General features: G+C 40.5%; 1 protein-coding gene across 1 annotated transcript; it reads right to left on the bottom strand.

The window, feature by feature from the left end:
* Nucleotides 1-9,133: 9,133 nt before the first annotated feature.
* RAB33B (RAB33B, member RAS oncogene family) lies at nucleotides 9,134-23,014 on the bottom strand. The gene is made up of 2 exons (XM_069493101.1): nucleotides 22,577-23,014; nucleotides 9,134-10,620 (listed from the first exon to the last, which is right to left on the bottom strand). Exons 1-2 carry the CDS (start codon nucleotides 22,823-22,825, stop codon nucleotides 10,180-10,182), a joined length of 690 nt encoding a protein of 229 aa, XP_069349202.1. The 5' UTR covers nucleotides 22,826-23,014; the 3' UTR covers nucleotides 9,134-10,179.
* Nucleotides 23,015-23,822: the final 808 nt, after the last annotated feature.

Raw genomic sequence — 23,822 nt, 5'->3', positions numbered from 1 at the left:
CGCGTGTGTAATGGGCATAGCAAATGTTAACATAGGATATGCATGATGGTTGGATGACCTCCAGGAAGAAGGAATCGAGGTGGGGGACAACTTGTTGGCCAAAAAAAAAGCAGGGGAACAATTGTGATTGGATGAGAGGAGACTGTGAACGTAGTGGAAAATGCTGTGTTATCACCATCAGCCAAGAGCTATTTGGATTCTCACAGCTATAGACAGCTCAGGAGGTCTTGGAAGAAGACATTTGGAGGAGAAGGTGGCCCAGTCAAGGTGAAATGCCTGCTTCCTGCAAATTTAACGTCGCATGCCAGGTGGCTCTCGCTGTCTATTTAATTCCCATTCCTTTTCACTTCCCCTGTTTACCTGTCTCCTCTATTCTGTCACCAACTGCTCCGATCCATCTCCTTTAGGGTTCCCTGTGTTGGATAAATTTTAACTGAAGGATAAAGGAGCAAAGATTCCTGGGAAGAGTAGGGGCTGCAAAGTTACAGATGCCTTTAATCATTGCTCTATTCCTTCTAGCAATATTATGGAAAAGCTACTTAACTTCTCTAAGAGAAACAATAACACCTGCCTCATAAGGGCCATTGTAAAGACTCAAGGAGATAATATATAAAACACCTGGCCAAGTATGGAGCAGAGTAAATTTATAACTTCAAAACAAGCAGGGTGAGGCTGGGGGAAATTTAATTTAATTTTAAAAAGGAACAAAAACAGTATTTATGAAAAACTTACAGCAGACATCATGTTTAATGATGAAATGTCAAAAGCATTCCATTTTAGATCAAGAACAAGATATGGATGTCAGCTGCTAACTCTCCTATTTAATAATATTATATTGGACATCTTGCCCAGTGGAGGGGAAAAAAAGGTAAGTGTTAAAAATGTATAGAAATTGGAAAGAATGAAAAAAAAGTTTCTATTTGTAGATGATATGATTATTTACATAGAACACCAAAAATAATCTACAAGTAAATAATTAGAATTCATGTGTTTCATTTGCTTCCTTGATACAAAATCAATATATAAAAATCAGTTGTATTTTAATACATCAGCAACAAGCAATGAGAAAATGAAAAATTTTATAGATGCCTCTAAAAAGCAACAAAAGGCCGGGCGTGATGGCTCAGGCCTGTAATCCTAGCACTCTGGGAGGCCGAGGCTGGCGCATTGTCTGAGCTCAGGAGTTCGAGACCAGCCTGAGCAAGAGCGAGACCCCATCTCTGCTAAAAATAGAAAGAAATTATATGGACAACTAAAAATATATATATAAAATTAGCCAGGCATGGTGGTACATGCCTGTAGTCCCAGCTACTAGGGAGGCTGAGGCAGTAGGATCGCTTGAGCCTAGGAGTTTGAGGTTGCTGTGAGCTGGGCTGACCCCACGGCACTCTAGCCTGGGGAACAGAGTGAGACAGAGTGAGACTCTGTCTCAAAAAAAAAAAAAAAAAAAAAGCTGCTTTGATGAGACACCACCTTTCTGCCCACGCAGCTTTAATGGATCACCTGTGACAGAAACAGTCTTTGAGAAGGTAAGAGAACGTAATCTAAGCAAGCCTCTCTGCACCCATCAGAAATGGGTGCAGATTGAGGTACACAGTTTGGAGAATTTGTTGGCTTTTTGTTTTGTTTTGTTTCCGCTGAGGAGTATATCTGAAATCAAGAGTATCTAACTTGAAGTCAGTTCACAAGGTCATAAAAGATTCTGGCTGCGGTAAATTTGGGGATGATGGGAGACAAGACGAAACACAATGGAAAGCAGAGAAGTTTGTATTAGATAGAAACCGGTTTGTCAGTTACAGAAGAATGAAGTCCTATTTATGTTTCTAAGAGGATTTAATTAGTATAAGTCAATCTAACACTAAATTAGTGCCTTAAGGGTTAAAAGAGTGCAGGTATTATTATTGTCCCCACTTTATAGGTGGGAAAACTGAGGCTGAGAGAGTTGTGATGTAGTTTGCAGTAGGTTTGCTTAGCTACTGCTGGCAGGACTGGATCTTGCCATCATGACATAAGAGAAAAAGGTGAGGAATTCAGTATTTTAAGTTCATTGTCTTTTTAAAGTTCAGAAATGCAGCTCTGTTTTGTTAAGCTTAGCAGAGACGTTAAAAGCAGAGTGACTTTATTTTTACTATCATGTAACAAAACTCTCAGAGGACACATGTTCTCGGCAAAGTCTCAGTGCAGTTTTGCCATAGCATCACGCTGGGCATAAATTGCTCATTTTCGCGAAGCGTGACTCAACCGTCATGTTAGGAGTATTTTCCTCTTGTAAAGCCCTTGGAGCCAAACTCTTAAGGATTCAAGAGGAATCACTTCAGGATATGAGTGATTTTCAAATGGCAAACACTTTGGGGAAGAGGATGATTGTGTAGGAAGCAAATGACATTCAAATACAAGATACTGACCGCAAAGATGTGGAGACTATTAAACCTAATCAAGGCCGCTATGAACAGAATTAATGAGACTAGTTGCTCCTCCTCCCACCATGATACCCTGGGGAGGGATGGAGCAAAGGGAAGCTGCTTAGTACCCATCCTCAGGCAGCGGCTCCCGGCTTGCCTCTTCCCACACAGCACAAAGGGACCTGGCCACAAAGCCCTCCGCAAAGGCTGTTTTATAGACCACCGAAAAAGTGTTTATGTTCACAGTCTTCCAGCTCTTTAGATCACATACCCTTGTTAGAAAAAGTGTCTGAGCAAGCCCTCCCAACGCATGCTTATTGGTTCACCTAAAACTACAATCACAAACTGTGTTAACCACATTAAGTATAATAGATTAAGAAACATTTGCAAAATAGAAATTTAAAAGGATGGGATGAAATAAAGAAGTTTTATAATAATTTTTATTTTATTTCTTTTCACTTAACACTTCTAAAAAAAACCTGTTTATTAACACACACGCGCTTGCGTGTACACACACACCACCAGCCTATTGTGTTGATAATGTTTTTCAAAGTCATGGGAGTAGATATGCTTCATTATTTTGAAAGTTTTGATTTAACACCTCATGACAAGGCAAGGTGAAGATCTGTTTCTAAATGTAGTTTATGTTGATGTTTGCATTTAATGACTGTCAGAGGTGGGGGGAGATGACCTTACAAAGATCCTTAGACCCAAACATAGGAGTAGCATCATTGGCCACGCCTGTTAAACCCTATAAATTTTCAATTCCATCTACCAGCTATGCAAAGGTTTTTAATGGAATTCACTTACTAGATTACCATCTCACTAAATTATTATTATTATTTTTTTTTTTTTGAGACAGAGTCTGACTCTGTTGCCCAGGCTAGAGTGCCATGGCACAACCTAGCTCACAGCAACCTCAAACTCCTGGGCTCAAGCAATCCTCCTGCCTCAGCCTCCCGAGTAGCTGGGACTACAGGCATGCGCCACCATGCCCGGCTAATTTTTTATATATATATTTTTAGTTGTCCATATAATTTCTTTCTATTTTTAGTAGAGACAGGGTCTTGCTCTTGCTCAGGCTGGTCTTGAACTCCTGAGCTCAAGTGATCCTCCCGCCTCAGCCTCCCAGAGTGCTAGGATTCCAGGCTGAGCCACCGTGCCCGGCCAAGGTAGAAGTCTTCTACTTGATACTTACTGGTCCAGGCATAGCTGTCTGGAGCTATGATGGCAGCTGCACAGCATCTGGGACCCAGGTTCCTTCTCTTTTGTTGCTTTTTTGTTGTCCTAGGATGTTGCGCAGGAATGATGTCTGCAAGCCTCACCCATTTTCCACTAAGTCCCTAAAAGGGTGTTTTTCCTTGGGGTACATTTAGAAGATGATAGAATGGCACTAACTCAGGCTCTTCCAGAAAGTTCCTCCCATGAAGGACCGGTGCACCGGGGCAGCATGTGGCTGCCAAGTCAGCTTCCTGCCCACCCAGGCAGTCCCCAGACGGGAATAATGCAATCTTTGTTCATAAGCCTTAATCTCAATGTCAAGTCTCCTTCACATTTCACCCAGAGTGTTCTCCTGGTTACGACTGAGTTCAGCTACATGTACCCAAATCCCCCCAACAGTGAAGATTATTTTTCTCACCAGAAGCCGTGAGGTAAGCAGCCCGAGCTGGCATAGTGGCTGTAGGATGCTATTCTCCAGATCATTTTTTAAAGGCAAGGCATCCATACCAACTCCAGCCTCCCTCCCATGTGCCAGGCAGGGACAGAAAAGGAGGCAGCAACCAGAGAAAAGGACAGTTCTCCCCACAGGAAAGCAAAATTTCCCTGGAAATCGCTGGCAAGCATCTGCTTGCCTCTCTTTGGCCGGAGCTGTGACATATGGCCATACCCAGCTGCCAGGGAGGCTGGGAAATGGTTTAGAGGCATACGTGGCCGTGCCAAACGAAACCAGGGTTCTGTTAGGTAAGAAAGGACGCAGAGAGGTGTTATGGGCTGAATTGTGGCCCCCTCAAAAGATATGTTGGAGTCCTAGCCCCCAGCACCTCCGGATGTGACTTTATCTGGAGATAGGGTCTTTACAGAGGTAATCAAGCTACAGTGAGGTCATTGGGGGGGCCCCAACCCAGTACTCCTGGTGTCCTTATAAGAGGAAATCAGGGCACAGAAACAGACACCTGTCAAGTGAAGACGGTGTGAAGACACGGGCGAACCCCAGCTACAAGCCAAGGAATGCCTGAGTCTGGGAAGCCAGGAGAGGCGCGAAACAGATTCTCTCTCAGAGCCCTCACTGCTGTGCGAGAAACCAACTCTGCTGACACTCCCAGCCTCGAGAACCACAGAACAATAAACTGTCGTTTCTGCCACCCGATCTGTGGTACTTTGTTATAGCAGGAACCAGGAAACTAATACAAGGGGGCAGACAGAAATTGGGTCGGCAACCTGCAGTCTCTGACACATGGCTTTTTAAAAATAGACTTTATTTTTAGAGCAGGTTGAGGTTCACAGCAAAGTTGAACAGAAAGCACAGAGAGTTCCCACGTAGCCCCTGCCCCTCCACACACGCAGCCTCCCCCACTGCACACGTTAATTACATTTGATGAACCTACATTGACACATCATCATCATCAAAAGCCCACAGTTTACATTAGGGCTCACTCTTGGTGAGGTACATCGCGTGAGTTTTGACAAACGTATAATGACATGTATCCACCATTATAGCATCATGCGGAACAGTTTGTTGCTCTAACAATCCTCTGTGCTCCGCCTAATCATGCCTCACTCCCCACTTACCTTGGCAACCACTGATCTTCTTACTGTCTCCATAGTTTTGCCTTTTCTAGAATGTCATAAAGTTGGAATCATACAGTATGTAGCCTTTTCAGATTGGCTTCTTTCACTTAGTAATATGCATGTCTTTTCATGGCTTGATAGATCATTTCATTTTAGCACTGTAGAAATCCCATTAGGTTCTCTTTTATATTTTCCATTTGTCTCCTTATCATGCATGCCTTTCTTTCTTAAACATATGGAGCATATTTATAACTGATCTAGCATCCTTGTCTGTGAGTTCCATCATCTCTAGCACTTCTGAGTATTTTTCTATGGATTATATTTTCTAGTTATAGGTCGTATTTTCCTGCTTCGCTGCATGGTTGGTAATTCTTTATTAGATGCTGGGCATTTCGAATTTTACATTGTTGAGTATTACATTGCATTACATTGTATCCCTATATATAGCACTGGATTTTTGTTCTGGCACAGAGAGGTACTTGGAATTAGACTCTTTCAAGGCTTGCTTTTTAAGTTTTGTTAGGGCAGGTCCTAAATTAGCCACACTACTAAGGTGATACCCTTCTGAGGATGGTGCGGCAGGTACTACAAGGTCTTTCCACTCTGATTGGTGGGAATGCAAACTATTCCCAGCACTGAGCAAGATCTGGATGCTATTCTTCACTCCTTTCTCATGGTTCTTGTCTGAGGCTTCAGTGGATTCCTTCCTATACGTACAAATCAATATCCAGCAAAAGACTTGTGATGTTTCTGTAATTCTCTGGTGCTCCCTCTCTGTACAGCTCCCCCCTCTCTACTTCTCTGCCCTTGGCTTCCCGAAAGCCCAATCTTAGTCTTTTCAACTCAGCAAGACTTACCAGGGTTCTGTCAAGCTTCTGCCTTCCTGCACTACAGCCTGAAAACTACCTCCGGGGAAATAAACTCATGCAATCATAGAACTCACCTCACTTCACCCGGCCTGCTTATATATTTTGTAAGTTCTTCAAGGACAGAGTCTTATTCATCTATGTAGCTCCCCTGCCCAACACAATTGGAGAACACATGGCAGGTACTTGATAAATGATTGATAAATCAGATTATTCCAACAAAGCAAGTGAATTAGTCCTTGCCACACAGCCTCTGGCAAATTTGCCCCCAAAAGACACGACCAACTTATCGTCTTAATATCTAAGGAAGCAGGCCAGGCGCGGTGGCTCACGCCTGTAATCCTAGCACTCTGGGAGGCCGAGGCGGGTGGATCATTTGAGCTCAGGAGTTCAAGACCAGCCTGAGCAAGAGCAAGACCCGTCTCTACTAAAATAGAAAGAAATTATATGGACAGCTAAAAATATATATAGAAAAAATTAGCCGGGCATGGTGGCGTATGCCTGTAGTCCCAGCTACTCGGGAGGCTGAGGCAGGAGGATTGCTTGAGCCCAGGAGTTTGAGGTTGCTGTGAGCTAGGCTGACGCCACAGCACTCACTCTAGCGTGGGCAACAGAGACTCTGTCTCGAAAAAAAAATATCTAAGGGAGCAGTCTTTCATGAATAATGTAATTTTGTATTTGAACACAAGAGTAACTTATATGTGAAATAAACTGACCAATGGAAGCAGTATCAACTTCAGAGGCCCCAAAGCCCCAGTCCTCTAGGGCCTAAATCAGTAATGGCGATCTTACACCTGAGATGTACGTCACTTTTTCTTTCTCATAATTCTCACTCATTCTGCTAAATCCTTTTACTTCTAAATACATGTCAACCACTCTTGTAGTACTTACCATTTCACTGAAGCATTCTTAAACAAGTTGGAATACTAAATCACACAAACACAAAAGCTACCCTATCAGCTAACTTTAATAGTAACCTCAAATGTATAAAGGAAAATAAATTCCTAATGGGTTGGATTTTATTTGTTGTTTTTAAAAATGTTATATATTATCTGGAAACCAGGGGAAAAAAAGAGATTCTTTGTTTTATTTTATATTTTACCCAGTAACCAAAGGAAATAAAACACAAATTCTTCATGGTAAAGCTGGTTTATTGAACTTCATGGAAGAAATGTAACAGTGACACCATTTCATAACAAAACTTTACCTTAGATTTAATGAGGAAACGTGTATTAGCAATATACTTTCAATAAAGCACTGTCATTAATAGCTTACTACATTAGATGCTGGGGTAGTTTCCTTTAGTGTTCTCAAATGAAGACCTTTCCAAAGCATATCTGATATTTTCAATTAAAGGTCATAGTTAAAACAAATTCACACAAATTTACAAAATGTGTGATTTGTGCTTTAAAATACTAATAATTAGTTGTTAGTCACCATTTTGGAAGTGATTTGTCAACAGTTAATGAAATATTTTATAAATATTTTGGAATACATCTAAAAGCTTTATCCCCATTCAACTGATAAGTATGTTCTTTTTAAAAATAAAAACATACATATAAAAAATTAAAACAAATTGTTACAAAGGAGATACAAATATTTTAAAATAAATATTAAAGTGAAAAAATAAGTCCTTTCACAAAACTGTAAAGAATACTAACTTCTTATAAAAAGAAATAAAGTTAAATTAATTTTTTTAAACCATAGTAACTACTAAAAAAAATGTGCTTGGAAAGTCTATAAATTTTTTTCCCCCACTTTAGAAAATGTTTTGAAAAGCAATGAACAGATTCCCTTCTTTAGAAAAACTGTTATACCCATCACAATTACTATAGCTGTTACTATTTTACTACAAAAATAGTTACAAATCAATGTTAATTTAGATAAAAGTAAAACAATTTTTAATTCCAGCATGATTAAGAAAAATGGATTAATCTCCCTAAATGCAAATAAAGCCAGTTTGAGCTCTAGTACTTAAAACTGAGTAACTTCCTGTAATTATTACTTTCAGTTAGTTCACTTAATATAATTATTTTGTCTTTATAGTTAAATTATCCAGTTAGGACTGTCATCACAATGATTAAACAAAAATCCTAAACTGGATTAAATTACAGATTTAATTGATTTCCACTTCCTGAACATTCTGTAAGTACAATCATCTTCTGGCTTAATTTCCTCTAAAATTATCAAGGACAGCAATCTATCAGAATTGTTAAGTGTGTACACTTCAGTTAAAGTTCATGGCTTACATTCCATTTATGTAAATACCTGCATGTGCAAGCTTGCTATTTTCTATGTGCAAAGTCTTAAATTCAAAATAAAAGTATTTAGGATAAAAAAACTTCTTGAAATATTCTTTCCATCACTGAGGGATAGACAAGGTATTTTTCAATCTAATTTATTGTTCATAGGAGGAATAGCTTGTTGTGACCATAAAATTTAAACATTTAAAAAAACTGATACAACACAATACTATTACAGAAATACATGTAGACTCACAGCAATTAGTGTTAGACCCTCAGAGATACAATCCAAATGGAAGTTAATTTGTTCATTCAGCATTTAGTCATTAAAGTGATTGGGGGTGAGGGGAGAGCAAGAGATACCATGCCAGATACACAGCTTGAAATTACCAAAAGCTAAAACAGTCTCCTGTGGTAGCTAGGAACAATGTTTACCTATTTTCTCTTAAGTTACAACTCCTCAAATGCTTTCAATTAGTTTTTCACTGTTTAAAAATATCAAAATAGACCGGGCGCGGTGGCTCACGCCTGTAATCCTAGCACTCTGGGAGGCCGAGGTGGGTGGATCACTCGAGGTCAGGAGTTCGAGACCAGCCTGAGCAAGAGCGAGACCCCGTCTCTACTAAAAGTAGAAAGAAATTATATGGCCAACTAAAAATATATATAGAAAAAATTAGCCGGATATAGTGGCACATGCCTATAGTCCCAGCTACTTGGGAGGCTGAGGCAGTAGGATTGCTTGAGCCCAGGAGTCTGAGGTTGCTGTGAGCTAGGCTGACGCCACGGCACTCACTCTAGCCTGGGCAACAAAGCGAGACTCTGTCTCAAAAAAAAAAAAAAAAAAAAATTCAAAATAAAATATAAAGCACCTTATTATTCACTTCAATTGCCTTAAAATCTCTTATTTTTGCATATTTTAATATAACTTAGTAAGAAAACAATTCAAATTGCTCTTTTAAAAATAACAATGATTTTTGTAGATCTGATTGATATTAATTAGAAATAACAAGTTGGGCATGGTAGTATACACCTGTAATCCCAGCTACTCGGGAGGCTGAGGCAGGAGGATCACTTAAGTCCAGGAGTTTGACCAGCCTGGGCAACATAGCAAGACCCCTGTCTCAAAAAAAAAAAAAAAAAAAATTGAAAAGAAATATCAAGCATCTAGAACTGTTGGAAAAATCATTCTTTATAGACTGAGAACCAGAAAATGTTCTAGGCCTTCTTATCCCACTGGAACTAAAGTCTTGGCTCTAAAAATATACCAATAATAACTCATTAATATGCCAACAAAACAAAGAAAGGCATATGCCTGTAGTCCCAGCTACTCAGAAGGCTGAGGCAGGAGGATTGCTTTAGGCCAGGGGTTCAAGGCCAGTCTAGGCAACAAAGTTAGACCCTGTCTCTAATAAAAAACAAAACAAAACAAAACCCAAAAAACCAAAGACTGTGGAAAGGCAGATACCAGTTTTTATTCTATTGGGAACACTTCCCATTCAAAGGACATTCAAAGGTGTGTACTAAACACTTGATACTTTTTTCATTCCCGGGAACATGGGACTGAATAGTTACTGACTCTTAAAATCTCGTTATGCTCTCATTTGAAGCCTCCTTCATTGGGCTCTCAATTGGAGAGATGTTCTGATTCATCCTATCTGCTTCATTTTCAATCTCACCTGAAAACCAGTATTTTTCTTGTGTTGTCCCAGTGACAAACTTGATTAAGTAGATACAAAATACAAAAGTAAGCATGACAATGATAAATGGTAAAGTGTCAGGATGATCCATTATAGTTGAGTTAAATCTTATGACTTATCACTGTCATACTTCAAAAGTATTTCTTTAGTCAAAATTAGATAGTATAATGAAGACTGTTATTTAGCACCAGCACGTCATTGCAGGCTTTGGTTCAGGCTTCAGAATAATTCCATTATCAGGGGGTTGACTAAGCATTAATGGTTTGTGGCTCTTAAGCTTATGAGCCAAGGTCATAAATATAGCTTCCACATGGTCATTATCATTGGGGTTTTTAGCAGAGGTTTCAAACAAAGGCATACTGTGTGTGTCAGCAAATTTTTGTGCCAAGTCTGTGGGTACCTGAATGGCACTTCTCAAGTCACATTTATTTCCAACAAGAATCCGTGGTATATCATTGGCTAGCAAATGTTGTTTGCATTCTTCTATCCAAGATGGCAGGCTGTGAAAACTAGCCATGTTGGTCATATCATACACGAAGACAACGGCATGTACATTTCTGTAGTAGTGTTGTACCATGCTCTTTCTGAATCGTTCTTGTCCTGCTGTGTCCCATAACTGGATCTGAAAATAAAAAAAAAAAGGAAAACTAAACATGTCATTCCAATTATATACATGTTGAAAAATGTAATCACCTTTGCATGGTCTTTAGTACTTCTTTACTTGTATTAATACTTTGCTGCCCTCCATGATGTCTTTTCAGTGTTATCTATGGGATCCAGACTCCATGACACTAGACTAGTTACCTCATAATTAAACCATAATAAGAGTGTCAGGATAATTCAATTTAGCATTTCTAAATTTTAGTAAATCAAATTTGTTTGTATAAAATTATAACAAAAATTTATTTTAAAATATTAAGAGAAAATATTGCAGGTTTTAACAAACATGTTAAGTATTTAATTCCTGCAAATTTGGTTACCATATGCTCCTCTCTACCTTTCACTAGTCTAGTCTAAAATATTAGACCTAGGAAAGATGTTAACAGTTATGAGGTACAGTCTCCAAATCAACACATATATAAATTTTATAAAATCCAGGCTCCCTTGAAGATTTTAAAAGGCTAGAAAATCACTTATCTATCCTAAACATCTCCACCAACAAAACTATTCCAGCATCTCCTAGTGGAAATATGGGGAAATGATGTCTAGAGCTAAATTTAAGTCATGTGCTACGATTCCCTTAAAACACTGAATTATCCCATGCTTGCTTACTTCCTAAAAAAAGTTAAATGATGAATGAGGAGGATACTAGTCACACTGGAAAAAACTAGAGGCAAATTTGCTTAGATAACTTTAAAAGACTTCAGCTTTTTTTTTTTATTTGAGACAGTGTTTTGCTCTGTTGCCTGGGCTAGAGTACAGTAGCTTCATCATAGCTCACTGCAGTCTCAAACTCCTGGGCTCAAGTGATCCTCCTCCCTCAGCGTCTCAAATAGCTGGGACTACAGGCACGTGCCACCATGCCTTGCTTATTTTTAAAATTTTGTAGAGACAGGGTCTCACTATGTTGCGCAGGCTGGTCTCAAACTCCTGGGCTCAAGTGATCCTCCTGCCTCGGCCTGCCAAAGTGCTAGGATTACAGGCATGAGCTACTGCACCCAGCTGCTTGAACTATTTATAAATATTTAGTGTATGGAATGGAAGCCTAAACTCATGACTTCTCATACAATGATATGGAAGTAGAGGGAAATTGAGGGGATACTGTAAATGGCCCCCAAAGCAGGTAGGATATAAGATATGAAGTACTCAGATCATGCCAGTTGGTATATATGGTAAGTGCTCAGTTAAGATGTAATGAATGAATAAATTTTTAAAAATGTAGTAAGATGAAAATATTGATCATTGCTTTCTTTCATTCTACCTTAATTTTTGTCAGTTCTATTTTTTTCACCTTTTTTTGGGGTAGCTCTTTTTAGTCAAAATTTCTCTATTTCTTAGTAGTCTCCCCTTTCTTCCTAGTTAACATAAACCTAATTTGGTTTCAGACATAAATATAAGACACTACGAACTTGATTTCTTAGGCTGTCCTGGCATGGGGTGGGGAGTGACATAGTTCTGGCCAATAATATATAAACAGTCTTCTCAGTGGGAATTTTTAGAAACTACTGTTTTTGTGATTTTAAAAAAGATAAAAGCATTTGGTATATGCTTTTTCCCCTGTCTTACCCTGTTCCTTTCTGCCTGAAATGGGATATGAGCATGAAGAAGATTGCCACATACAAGAAAAACAGAAGTCTATGAACCTGGAATCCTCCTGACAGCATGCCATCATACAGACTGCTACCTCTGGCCTATTATGTGAGAAAAATAAAACCTTATAGTTAAATCACCACATTTAAATTTTTCTTACATGTAAGAATGCCAACGTAAAATTATTTACCATACGCATTATTCCCCTCCCCTCCTGTTTTAGAGGCAGGGTCTTGCTGTGTCGCCCAGGCTGGAGTGCAGCAGCATGATCATAGCTCACTGCAGCCTTGACTCCTGGGCTCAAGTGATCCTCCCACCTCAGTTTCCTAAGTAGCTGGGACTACAGGCACACACTACCATACCCAGCTAACTTTTCTTATTTTTTGTAGAGACAGGGTCTTGCTATAGGTGGCCCAGGCCGGTCGTGAACTCCTGGCCTCAAGCAATCTTCCCGCCTCAGCCTCCCAAAGTGTTGGGCCACCACTGGGCCACTACATCTGGCCATACCTACACTCTTTACACTCACATTTACTCAGGAAATCACAAGGTTTTGTTTCAGTGAATTCCTAGAGACCATGTCTCAAACTAAATCATTATAAAATCATTATAAAATACCACTTTGTGATGTAAGCTACATAACTGGTGGATGGGCCATACTCAGTGTCCTATAAATCAGATATGGAAGCAAACAGTTGTCTGCAAAACAACTACTAACATCGAAGAACATTTAAATGAACAAATATTTATTCGATACCTTATATGTGCCAGTAGTTTATGGCTATACCTCCAGGCCTTAGCTCCCTCAACAGTAAAATTTAGTTCCAGACCCTATAAATAAGCACTCTTATATTAGCTACATTGACTATGCAAAGAACCAATGAAGAAAATGTATAATTCTTTAAAAATACAACTTTCTTGGCCGGGCGCGGTGGCTCACGCCTGTAATCCTAGCACTCTGGGAGGCCGAGGTGGGCGGATCGTTTGAGCTCAGGAGTTCGAGACCAGCCTGAGCAAGAGCGAGACCCCACCTCTACTAAAAATAGAAAGAAATTATATGGACAGCTAAAAATATATATAAAAAAAATTAGCCGGGCATGGTGGTGCATGCCTGTAGTCCCAGCTACTCGGGAGGCTGAGACAGGAGGATCGCTTGAGCTCAGGAGTTTGAGGTTGCTGTGAGCTAGGCTGACGCCACGGCACTCACTCTAGCCTGGGCAACAGAGTGAGACTCTGTCTCAAAAAAAAAAAAAAAAAAAAAAATACAACTTTCTTTTTTGGAAACAAACAAACAAAAAAACCCAACTCCCCCCTCCCCCCCAACTAACATGTTAAGAATGAAAACTTTAAAGCTGGGCACAGGCTGTAGTCCCAGCTGCTCAGAAGGCTGCAGTGGGAAGATCACTTGATTTTGATCATACCTGTGAATAGCCACTATACTCTAGCCAGAGCAACACTCAACATACAGTTAAAAATACTTAAAACTTGAGATGTCAAAACTTATTACAAAGCTACAGTAATCAAGACTGGGTGGTACTGGCATAAGATTAGACATATAGACCAAAGGAATAGAACTGAGAGTCCAGAAGTAAATCCATATATCCATGATCAACTGATTTTCAACAAGCATGCCAAGGCAATTCAGTGGGGGGAAAGAATAGTTGCTTCAACAAATGGTGCTGGGACAACATACAAAAAAATGAGGCTACATCCCTACCTCACACCATATGCAAAAATCTACTCACAATGGTTTCTTAGATATGACACCTAAAGCACATGTAACCAAAGAAAAAAAATAGAGAAACTGGACTTCATCAAAATTTAAAATGTTTTTGCTTAAAGGACAACATGAAGAAAGTGAAAAGACAGCTCACAGAATGGGAGAAAATATCTGCCAACAAAATATATCCGATAGGGATATAGTATCTTACAACTTAATAAAAAGACAAATAACCCAATTGCAAAATTGGCCAAGGATCTGAATAGATATTTCTCCAAAGATATATAAATGGCCAATAAGCACATGAAAAGATACATTAGTCATGAGGAAAATGCAAATCAAAACCACAATGATGGCTGGGCGCGGTGGCTCATGCCTGTAATCCTAGCACTCTGGGAGGCAGAGGCTGGTGGATCATTCCAGCAGGAGTTCGAGACCAGCCTGAGCAAGAGCGAGACCCTGTCTCTACTAAAAATAGAAAGAAATTATATGGCCAACTAAAAATCTATATAGAAAAAATTAGCCGGGCATGGTGGTGCATGCCTGTAGTCCCAGCTACTTGGGAGGCTGAGGCAGGAGGATCGCTTAAGCCCAGGAGTTTGAGGTTGCTGTGAGCTAGGCTGACGCCATGGCACTCACTCTAGCCTGGGCAACAGAGCGAGACTCTGTCTCAAAAAAAAAAAAATAAATAAATAAATCAATGATATACTGATACATGTTATGAGGCAGATGCACTTCCAAAACACGAAAGTGAATGAAGCTAAACACAAAAGGTCATATACTGTATGATTCCATTTATATGAAACATCAAAATAGATAAATCCATAGAAACAGGATTCAGATTGGTGGTTGCCAGGGGCTGGGAACGGGGAAAAACTAATGATTGAAGGGTTTTAGTTAGGAATGATAGACATATTTTATCATTAGATAGAAGTAGTTATTGTACATTGTGAACACTGTGAACGTACTAAATGATACTGAATTGTTAACTTAAAAATATTTAATTTTGTTATTTGAATTTCACCTCAATAAAATATTAGGAAAATAAAAGTCAAATAGAGAGGTGTCATATGACCCAACAATTCTGCTCCTAGGTATATGCCCAGGAGAAATGAAAACACATGTTCACACAAAAAATTTTCCAAAAATGTTCATGGCAGCATTATTCATAATAGCCAAGAGGTGAAAATAACCCAAATATTCATCAAATGATGAATGGACAAATAAAATGTGGTATAGCTATACAATGGAACATTATTCAACCATGAAAAAGGAAGGAAGTACTGACACTTGCTACAACATGGAGGAATCTTGAAAACTTCATGCTAAGTGAAAGAACCAAGACATAAAAGCCCACAGACTGTATGACTCTATTTATATGAAATGTCCAGCATAGGCAAATCGATACAGACAAAGCAGATTAAGGGTTGAGGGAAGGGGAAGAATAGGGAGTAACTTGCTAATGGGTATGGGGTTTCTTTTTGAAGTACTGAAATGTTCTGGAATTAGATAGTGATGATGGCTGCACAGCCTTGTGAATAGACTAAAAACCACTTGATTGTATATTTTAAAAGGGTGAACTTTGAATTTTATGGTATGTCAATTATATCTCAATTTTTTAGAATTAAAAAAAAACCCTTCAAACTCTATCTTTAGCATTTAGAAAAATATTGTGGTAATAAATTGGATGACCCATATAAAAGCTGTCCAAAGAAATTAGAGCTGATTTTTTTTCTCTGTTAACAGTGATTTTCTTTAAGGCAATTTCCCCCTTTATTTCTACTTTTCTGTTTTCAATAACATGCATTTCTTTTATAAAAACAAACTCAATTTTAAAAAACAATAATTACACAGAATTTTAGCCTGCCTCAAAAAATTGTGGAGGTCCTCAACAAATAAAAAAAAAGTGGTAAAGATAAGAAGTTTTAACCCTAAGAAAACCTCTGGGTTTTGGGCAGGTCTGGCTCAATATTCCTCTTTCCATCAATCCTACTCAAAACTCTGCATTCTAATCATATTATACCAAGACTTCCAGAAAAAAAAAAAACAAGTATGAAATAAATCTTCACACTTTATTAGAGAGAGCCATAAAAGTAATTAGCAAGTTAATGAGGCATTTACAAAGGCATACTTTCAAAGAAGCTGCAACTAAATCATGTGAAGGCTTAGGGCTACTGCTGCCTTCCCACCAGTGGAAAAGGGCAGTCAGAGACTCAGCCAGAAAAGGACAAGTAAACTGGTAAAAACTGTTTGCCATAAAAGGCTAGAGAAACCTTGAGAGAAACAGAAAGACAGACAATAGGTGGAGAACAAATATTACGATAGTCTTGAAAACTTGAGGTTTAGCTATGAGAGGAGTGGTTCATAATCTTTAAAAAAGAGGAAAGAATGATACTTTGGAACCTAAGGAAGTGGCATGCTTTTTTCTGGTAAACGTTAAATTAGGAAATATTTTGAGAGCAATTTTTCTCAATAAATATCTTAAGAAAAATGGCTAATGTGTTCATATATATATTACTCTCATTTTAAACATTATAAAGACAACATAAAATATACTGCCTTTACAATAATATTTCATGAACCTCTACTTTAAATTCCAATATCAAGTTCCAACAAAAATGGCAATCTAGCTATTGCTAAATCCTAATAGATTCTTGTTGCTCATGAAAGCCTTTAGTAGTTTTATTACCCAAAATGAGAAATGATATGACTTTAAATTGATTTAATACTCCTTTTGCTTGACCTAAAATATTAAAGGTATTAACTGAAATGATCCCTCCTTCCCTGATTAGCTATCAAATTTCCTTTTCCCTTGTCCTCCCAAAGAACACATTTTTGCTCTTTTTGCTTCTAAGCAGCACACATAAAATACCAACTATATAAGATTAACTACATAAGAGCTTCTATTAACAACATAAGTTGTGAATCCACATCATAACTGGTATTAGTAACAACTCAAGAGATGTCTTTTTGCTTTTGGTATGTGGAGTAGAAATGTGTACATCTAGTGTACGAAACCAAATGACAAATTTTTAAAATAAATTTCAACTTGCTAACAAGGAGAAATGATGATTTTTTGTGACTATTTGAAAGGAATACTTTCTTTAAAATGAAGAATTTAATGATAGTATAATGAAGGGAATAAGGAAGATCGCAAGCAGTCAGAGAAAGGACACAAAAGCAAGGGTTGTAATCCCGGCGCTGCCACCACCCTGCGTCACTTTGATCCAGTCATTCAGCCTTTCAAAAGGCTGTTTTAATCTTAAAACCAGGGCTGATACAACATTATGGGTTCATCTTTTTAAAAAAAATTAGTTATGGCCTTAGAGCAAAAAATAAACACAATTTGGGAACAGTAGTAATCTCAGCTATCCTCTTCTCCTATCCTTTCTCTGCTTTTTTTTTTTTTTTTAATTACTATCTCCCCGGAAGGAGTGAGCATTTACTCTTAAACTATTAGTATTTATTTGGGCCTCAGACACTCTAAGTACATTCCAGGCACTATGCTAAGTCCTTTACATTTTACATTTAAAATGTGCAACCCTATACAATAATTACCCAATCTTGTAAATGAGGAAACTGAGGTCTACCAAGGTGAAGTAACTCGCCTAACGACACAAAACTGTAAATCTTAAGGTCAGAATTTCAACTTGGGCTGCCTTTACTGACTCCGTAGAGAACACATATTGTTTTCCTCAGCCTAATCCCCATTCCTATTTCTGTTAACAGCACCCCATTTTCCTTGGGGAACCACCCATCCCTTGCTTTCAAATCATGTGAACCCCTGGCTCCCAGGCTGCCAGGCATGTGACCTAGGCCTGACCAATCAGCATGGCACCCCCCCATCACTACCATACGTTAGGAATGGACGTACAGGCCTGTGGTTGGCTCTGGCAGACAAAAACTTACCTCTTGGCTTCTCAGTTGTGAAACAATAAATCCCCATTTTGTTAAAACTAATTTGTGTGATGTCCTAACACAGACTCCACAGTAAGAGATCTTGACCACTGATTAAAGATTCCAGGGAAGTAAATAATTCTCTCTCCTCACCATCTCTGAGCGTACACACTAATGTCGCCATCCTCACAGGAAGTGGTACAAGAATCACAGGCTTCTGAAATCAGGCTGGTAGAACAACAGGAGTTCTGACTTGGTTCCAGGGATACTTCAGATAGTGGGAAGGCTTGGTCTGTGAAAATGTACCTTGCTTGTACCCTATAGGTCCCAGGATCAAATGCCAGTAACTCAGAATCTCTGTCAGACCAGATCCAATCCCCCCAAAGGTTTCTGAGCTAAGGGGTTACAAATTAAGATTCTGGAGCATTTTTCTTAGAGTCCCCTGACTGCTAATATTCTCATTCACTGAATTCTAATGCAAATCAAATCAAAAGGACAAATTTGGTATCTACCAATACCACATTTTAAGAGATAAAGTATCCATTTAATTCTTTTGGTGTAGGGTATGAGATGACTTCATACAAAATATTCTTTGACATATTCACAATCTCAGTCATCTATAAGTTTTCTTTCTTCTCATCACCAAAAGCCAGTCATGGAAGCCATTGCCTTCATCTTCAAAATACCCCATTTTATTACCTCTATCTTTCTTTTCCTTAGTTTCTCTCATCACCTCAATTCTGCATTTCCAGAGCAGCCTACCATGGTTTAAGAACTGAGCTAGACACAGGAAGACGTCTATGGAATTACCAGACATGGCTCCTGCCCTGAATAAGACTAAGACCTAATAAGGGAAGTAAGATACATGCATAATACAATGAGACAGAGATCATTTAAAGGCTCAGATAAGGTGCCAAAGGGGGTTCATAGAAGAAAGAAGTAGAGTGGAGAAGGAGGAGAGGGGAGATTCTGAGAGAAATTATGCCGGCAGAAAACCAACAGGCCTAAGCAGCAAAGGAGAAGGGTGACACCACAAGGATGACATCAGTACAGCTTATGTGAATTTTGAATTTCATATGATTTTCACGTCTCATGAAATCTTAAGATTTTTTTCCCAACCATTAACAAATGTCAAAATCATTCTTAAATTGTAGGCCATATAAAAATTGGAAGCTGACCATTTTTGGCCCTTGAGCATAGTTTGCTGACCCTTGAACTGTGTTGTAATTCTTTATCTTCTTCCCAGTGATTATATTTGATTTACCGATGTGAGGAGAGGCCCTGATTATTTTCCTTTAGTTAATATTAACATCTTGTACTTAGATGGCAAAATTTCACTTCTACCCCTACAAATAAGCTACTGAAATGTTCAAGCAGGAACTGCTGACCGCTAATGGGAGGATAAACTAAATCCAACACTAGGCTTTAATGACTCCATTGGTGTATCTGCCATTGTAAAATGCCTGTGTGAAAGGAATACAGCTGGTCACAATGGGGACACATGTACAAGGAAGAAGCATAAGGATTAGAGTTGGGAGTCTCAATTTAAAAGTCAAATGTATTTCTATTTAAGGAAGTGATTTTATAATTTTATTCAACTTCCAAAATTTGCAAACAAGATTTTCCCTTTCAATTACATATTTATAGTGCTTAGGAATAGATTAGCAAATATAGACTTTCTTACATTTCATAAAACGTTTTAACTGATCCTGAAAGGGCACTGCTATAAGTCATGCTCTCTGAAAATTTTCCAGTCACAATTATCAAAACATTTAACACAATCTCATTTTTATCAAACAAATAATGTCTACAATGTCATTTTACTAGTAAAGTAACATAGAACTTTCCAGCTTTCAGATGAAAATCTAGAAAAAATGTCCTTTTAAATCAGGCTCACAATTTCCCAAAGATATATGAACATTTCAGCAGCACTTAAGATGTATTACAGGTTAACAAAAAAGTAGCAGCAATGCAATCAAGCTCTTTATATTGCTTTTCAGTTTCTAAAAAAGGTATATTAAAAAAATTAAGTTTTGGCCAGGTGTGGTGGCTCACGCCTGTAATCCTAGCACTCTGGGATGCCAAGGCAGGAGGATCGCTCAAGGTCAGAAGTTCGAGACCAGCCTGGGCAAGAGCGAGACCCCCATCTCTACTAAAAAATATAAAGAAATTAACCAGGCAACTAAAAATATATAGAAAAATGTTAGCCGGGCATGGAGGTACATGCCTGTAGTCCCAGCTACTCGGGAGGCTGAGGCAGGAGGATCGCTTGAGCCCAGGAGTTTGAGGTTGCTGTGAGCTAGGCTGACGCCATGGCACTCTAGCCCAGCAGGGCAACAGAGTGAGACTCTGTCTCAAAAAAAATAAAATAAAATAAAATTGAGTTTTGTGAGGTTTTTTCACTTCCAGCATAGCTATATCTTTTTCTACTACAGAACTCTCAGAACATTTCTGTAGTCATTTCAACCACAAAAAAAAAAAAAAAAAAAAATCTCCCTCAAGTCTTGAGGGTGGCACAAGTCAATAGCTAGAATCTTAGAAATAAGAAAAAGAATCTCAGTGTCCAGGTCCCCAACAATATAACAAGTTAAGCTAAAGCTCAGGAGAAATAATTCCAGAAAAAATGTTTTCTCCTCACTCTTCTCAACCAGAAGGATCTCTGTGCTCCCAGACGCATCACACCTGTGTTCTGGTTTGCTTAAGTCCTCACCTCCGTAGTTAAATATTCGACTTTATACAATGCACACACTTTGTATTTTTTCGATATTAGTATTCTCTTAAATTTGTACCTGAGTCATCTGTGATCTTTAAGTATAAATGACAACCCAAGAATAGGCAAAGAGCCCTCAAACCCCAACTCCTTCTCCCTCCATTCTACCTTTTTTAAAAATTTCCTGCTCCCATTTTTTTTTTTAATTTATCTCCTTTTCAGCTCTCCTTTATCTCTGATTTCTTCTTTGGGTGTACAACTGCAGAACTAATGGTGCCAAAGAAGAAAATAATATGAAGCTGCCAGGAAAGACAAAGAATCTTTGTAAGGGTACCAATTATGAACCAGGTGCTTTACATATGTTCTCATCTAATCCTCACACCAGCCTGATAAGGTATCATGACTCCAATTTTTCAGAAGAGAAAACAAGACTCTGAGAGGTTAAGGAATCTGCCGAAGGGCCAGGGTGACCAACTATCTCAGTTTGCCCAACACTGAGGGGCTTCCTGGGATGGAGACTTCCAATTTTAAAACCCGGACAGTCTCAGGCAAAGCTCGTCACTCTACCGAGGACACACAGCCTGTTCTTACTTTTTCATAGATTCAGATTTGAACTTGGGTTAGCTGGGCTCCAAAATCCAAGCACTTTCTTCCAGAACTGCTTCTCCCAAACTAAAACCCCTCTCAACCTTCAGAAGCCCCATTATATTCGTTCCCCACAGGCTTCTAGGACTAACCTAATTCTGGTGAAAAACGTTCAGCCTCTTTTTATTCTGTCTTTTCCTCTGCGATGTATACAAATCTTTCTTAACCCCCTAATACAGCGCACCCAAAGGACCACCACTGGCAGCTTGTATGGGACAATGAAACAGTAAACTGAAAAATTAAAAGGTAAATGCGCCTATAGAAGGGTTTTCTTTTAACTCACCTTATTTCTTCTTTACCATCATTAGCATTAAAAACCCTTGGGGTGGGGAGCAATGATTAGGGAACTGAGAGAGAAACTGTTCCTGCTTCAAAGACACAAGAGTAGGAATGACTGCAGCAAGCCTATCCCTCCACCCCCTACCCCACAAGGGGACTGAGGTAAAGATGAATACTAATTTAAAGCAACAGTAAAAGCAGTGGTATAAGGAAGGCTAGGCAGTTCCTAGGGTTCACATGTTTTATAGGGTGGTATCAGCAGGTGGCATTTAGTGGTGGCTTGCAATGAAGAAGTGTATCTAAGGTTTATACCATCAGTAGGCCTCAGCCTTGTCACTGATCCTCATTCTCCAGTGTCCTAACCCAGCCCTGGCCTGAGCCTACTACCTTCTCCACGGTTACTCAGTGTCCCCAGCCTCGGGAGCCACCAATAATGATGTAAAAGGAAGAAAGAATTGGGAGAGGGTCTGAGGTGGCATCAAGAAAGAGATGTGCCTTTGGCAACCTAAGCATGAACTATCATATATAGAATGTTTCTGCAGGAAAAAAGATTCTTCTAAGCAAGTCAATGTCATACAGAAACTACAACAGCAAAACTGTATGCAAGAGGATACCTAAGTACTTCCTCAAAGGCTTTTCTTCCACAATACCCAGGGCAGTGCTCCAATGAATGTGTAATAAATATTGATTAAATGCATTTTCCATGCTTGAGAAATTCCACTGTTTTTCCTTCAGTCATATTTCACTGACTCCCAGCACATGAGACATAGCTAATGAGTCACTGGACTACACTCTTGCTACTCAAACTGTGGTCCATGGGCTAGCAGCATCTGCATCATCTGGGAGCTTACCAAACCATAATCTGTATTTTTAAAAACAAGATCCCCAGGTAAATCGCATGCACATTAAAGTTTGAGAAACACTGCCTTAGAAGTTTGCTGTATACAAATCCTTCCATTCTCCACATCAGCGTGAGGAAAAAATGGAGCGCACGCCCTGCCCAGCTATTAGCCAACAGAGGGATTGAGACACTTGTCATCCCGGGAGTCCCTCCTCACTGACAGTCCCCCGTCCGCTCACCTTGATGCGCTCCCCATCAATCTCCACTGCTCGTTCTCGGAAATCCACCCCAATAGTGGCCTCGGTGCGGTCGGGGAAGCGGCCAGCGCAGAAGCGGTAGGTCAGGCACGTCTTGCCCACATTGGAGTCGCCGATCACGATTATCTTGAAGATGCGGGAGCGGGCCGGAGGCAGAAATCCTGGTGTCCCAGACACCGCACCGCTGGACGAGAAGCTTGCCTCGAGCGACGACTCCATCTCCGAAGCCATTCTCCCGACCCGCCCCAAACTGAGGCGGAGAACTGGAGACGCAGAAAGGCTGGCGATTACGCCACCGCGAGCGAGTGCGCGCAGCTTGCCAGTTCGGCTGCGCAACGCCCCCGGAGCCCCCACCCGCCAGCCGGGCAGCGCGCTTGCGCACCTTCTCGCCCCCGCCCCGCACAGGTGTGGCGCGCACCGCACCGCTGACCCTTGCGCCCGCCTGCAGCCCCACGCTCAGCGTCACTCGGGCGGGCGCCCATCTACCTGGGAAGGCGCGGGGCCGGCCGGGGCTTGACAGCGGCGTGGAAGGCCAGCCTGCTTGGCGGCTGAGCGGAGCGCCCCAGGCCCAGCACCCAGGCTGACTCGGCCCCGCCACGTCCAAGGTTCCCGCCCTCTGGAAGAAGCCGCGCAGCCGCTCGGGGGCGGGGAGAGGAAAAACAGCTGAAAGGAAGGAGGCGCCACAGGCGCGCTCTCGCGAGAGGGCCGAGGAGCCGCCTTTGGCGGGGGCGTGTGCCTGGGGAGCGACGGTGAGGGCGTCGGAAGGCTGGGACGCGGGTTCGGTGCCGTTGTCAACGTGTTGCGTGGTCTGCGCCGGACCCGAGGAGAAGTCAGGTTTCCATGGCTTGCAGCTGGGGGCTGTGGCATCGGCTGCGCTCACCACCGCCTCCTCGCTAAACCGCAGGAGTTGGGACCGCGGCAAGGGCTGAATAGGGTGGGGCGCGAGCCATCGCCGAACGGGCGCGGGGCGCTCTTGAAGGCGAGGCCTGGGCCGCACTGAGCTTTGCAGCCTGAGGGCTTGGCGGGCGCCTTGCTGTCAGGGAGCTGGCCGGAGTTCGAGGCCGCCTACCGCCTAGGCAACCGAGGCCATGTGAGAATATCCGCGGGACCACGGTGCCCAAGGCTCATTCAGTTAATATCCCCAGCCCCAAAAGTACAGCATGTCAGATGTGCGGCACTTGGGGGAGTTGAACCCGGGAGTCGTTACTAGATGCCTCTGATGAAAATA

The sequence above is a fragment of the Eulemur rufifrons genome, chromosome 18 (assembly GCF_041146395.1).
Source record: "Eulemur rufifrons isolate Redbay chromosome 18, OSU_ERuf_1, whole genome shotgun sequence".
Lineage (NCBI taxonomy): Eukaryota > Metazoa > Chordata > Mammalia > Primates > Lemuridae > Eulemur > Eulemur rufifrons.
Note: the sequence above shows the minus strand (reverse complement) of the source record. Positions and strands in the feature narration are given on the sequence as shown.

Excerpts from the sequence above, each read along its gene's own strand:
- RAB33B (XM_069493101.1), bottom strand. The coding sequence starts at position 22,825 with ATGGCTTCGGAGATGGAGTCGTCGCTCGAGGCAAGCTTCTCGTCCAGC. Across the intron at positions 10,621-22,576 it reads TTGATGGGGAGCGCATCAAG|ATCCAGTTATGGGACACAGC; the intron begins GTGAGCGGACGG and ends TTTTATTTTCAG.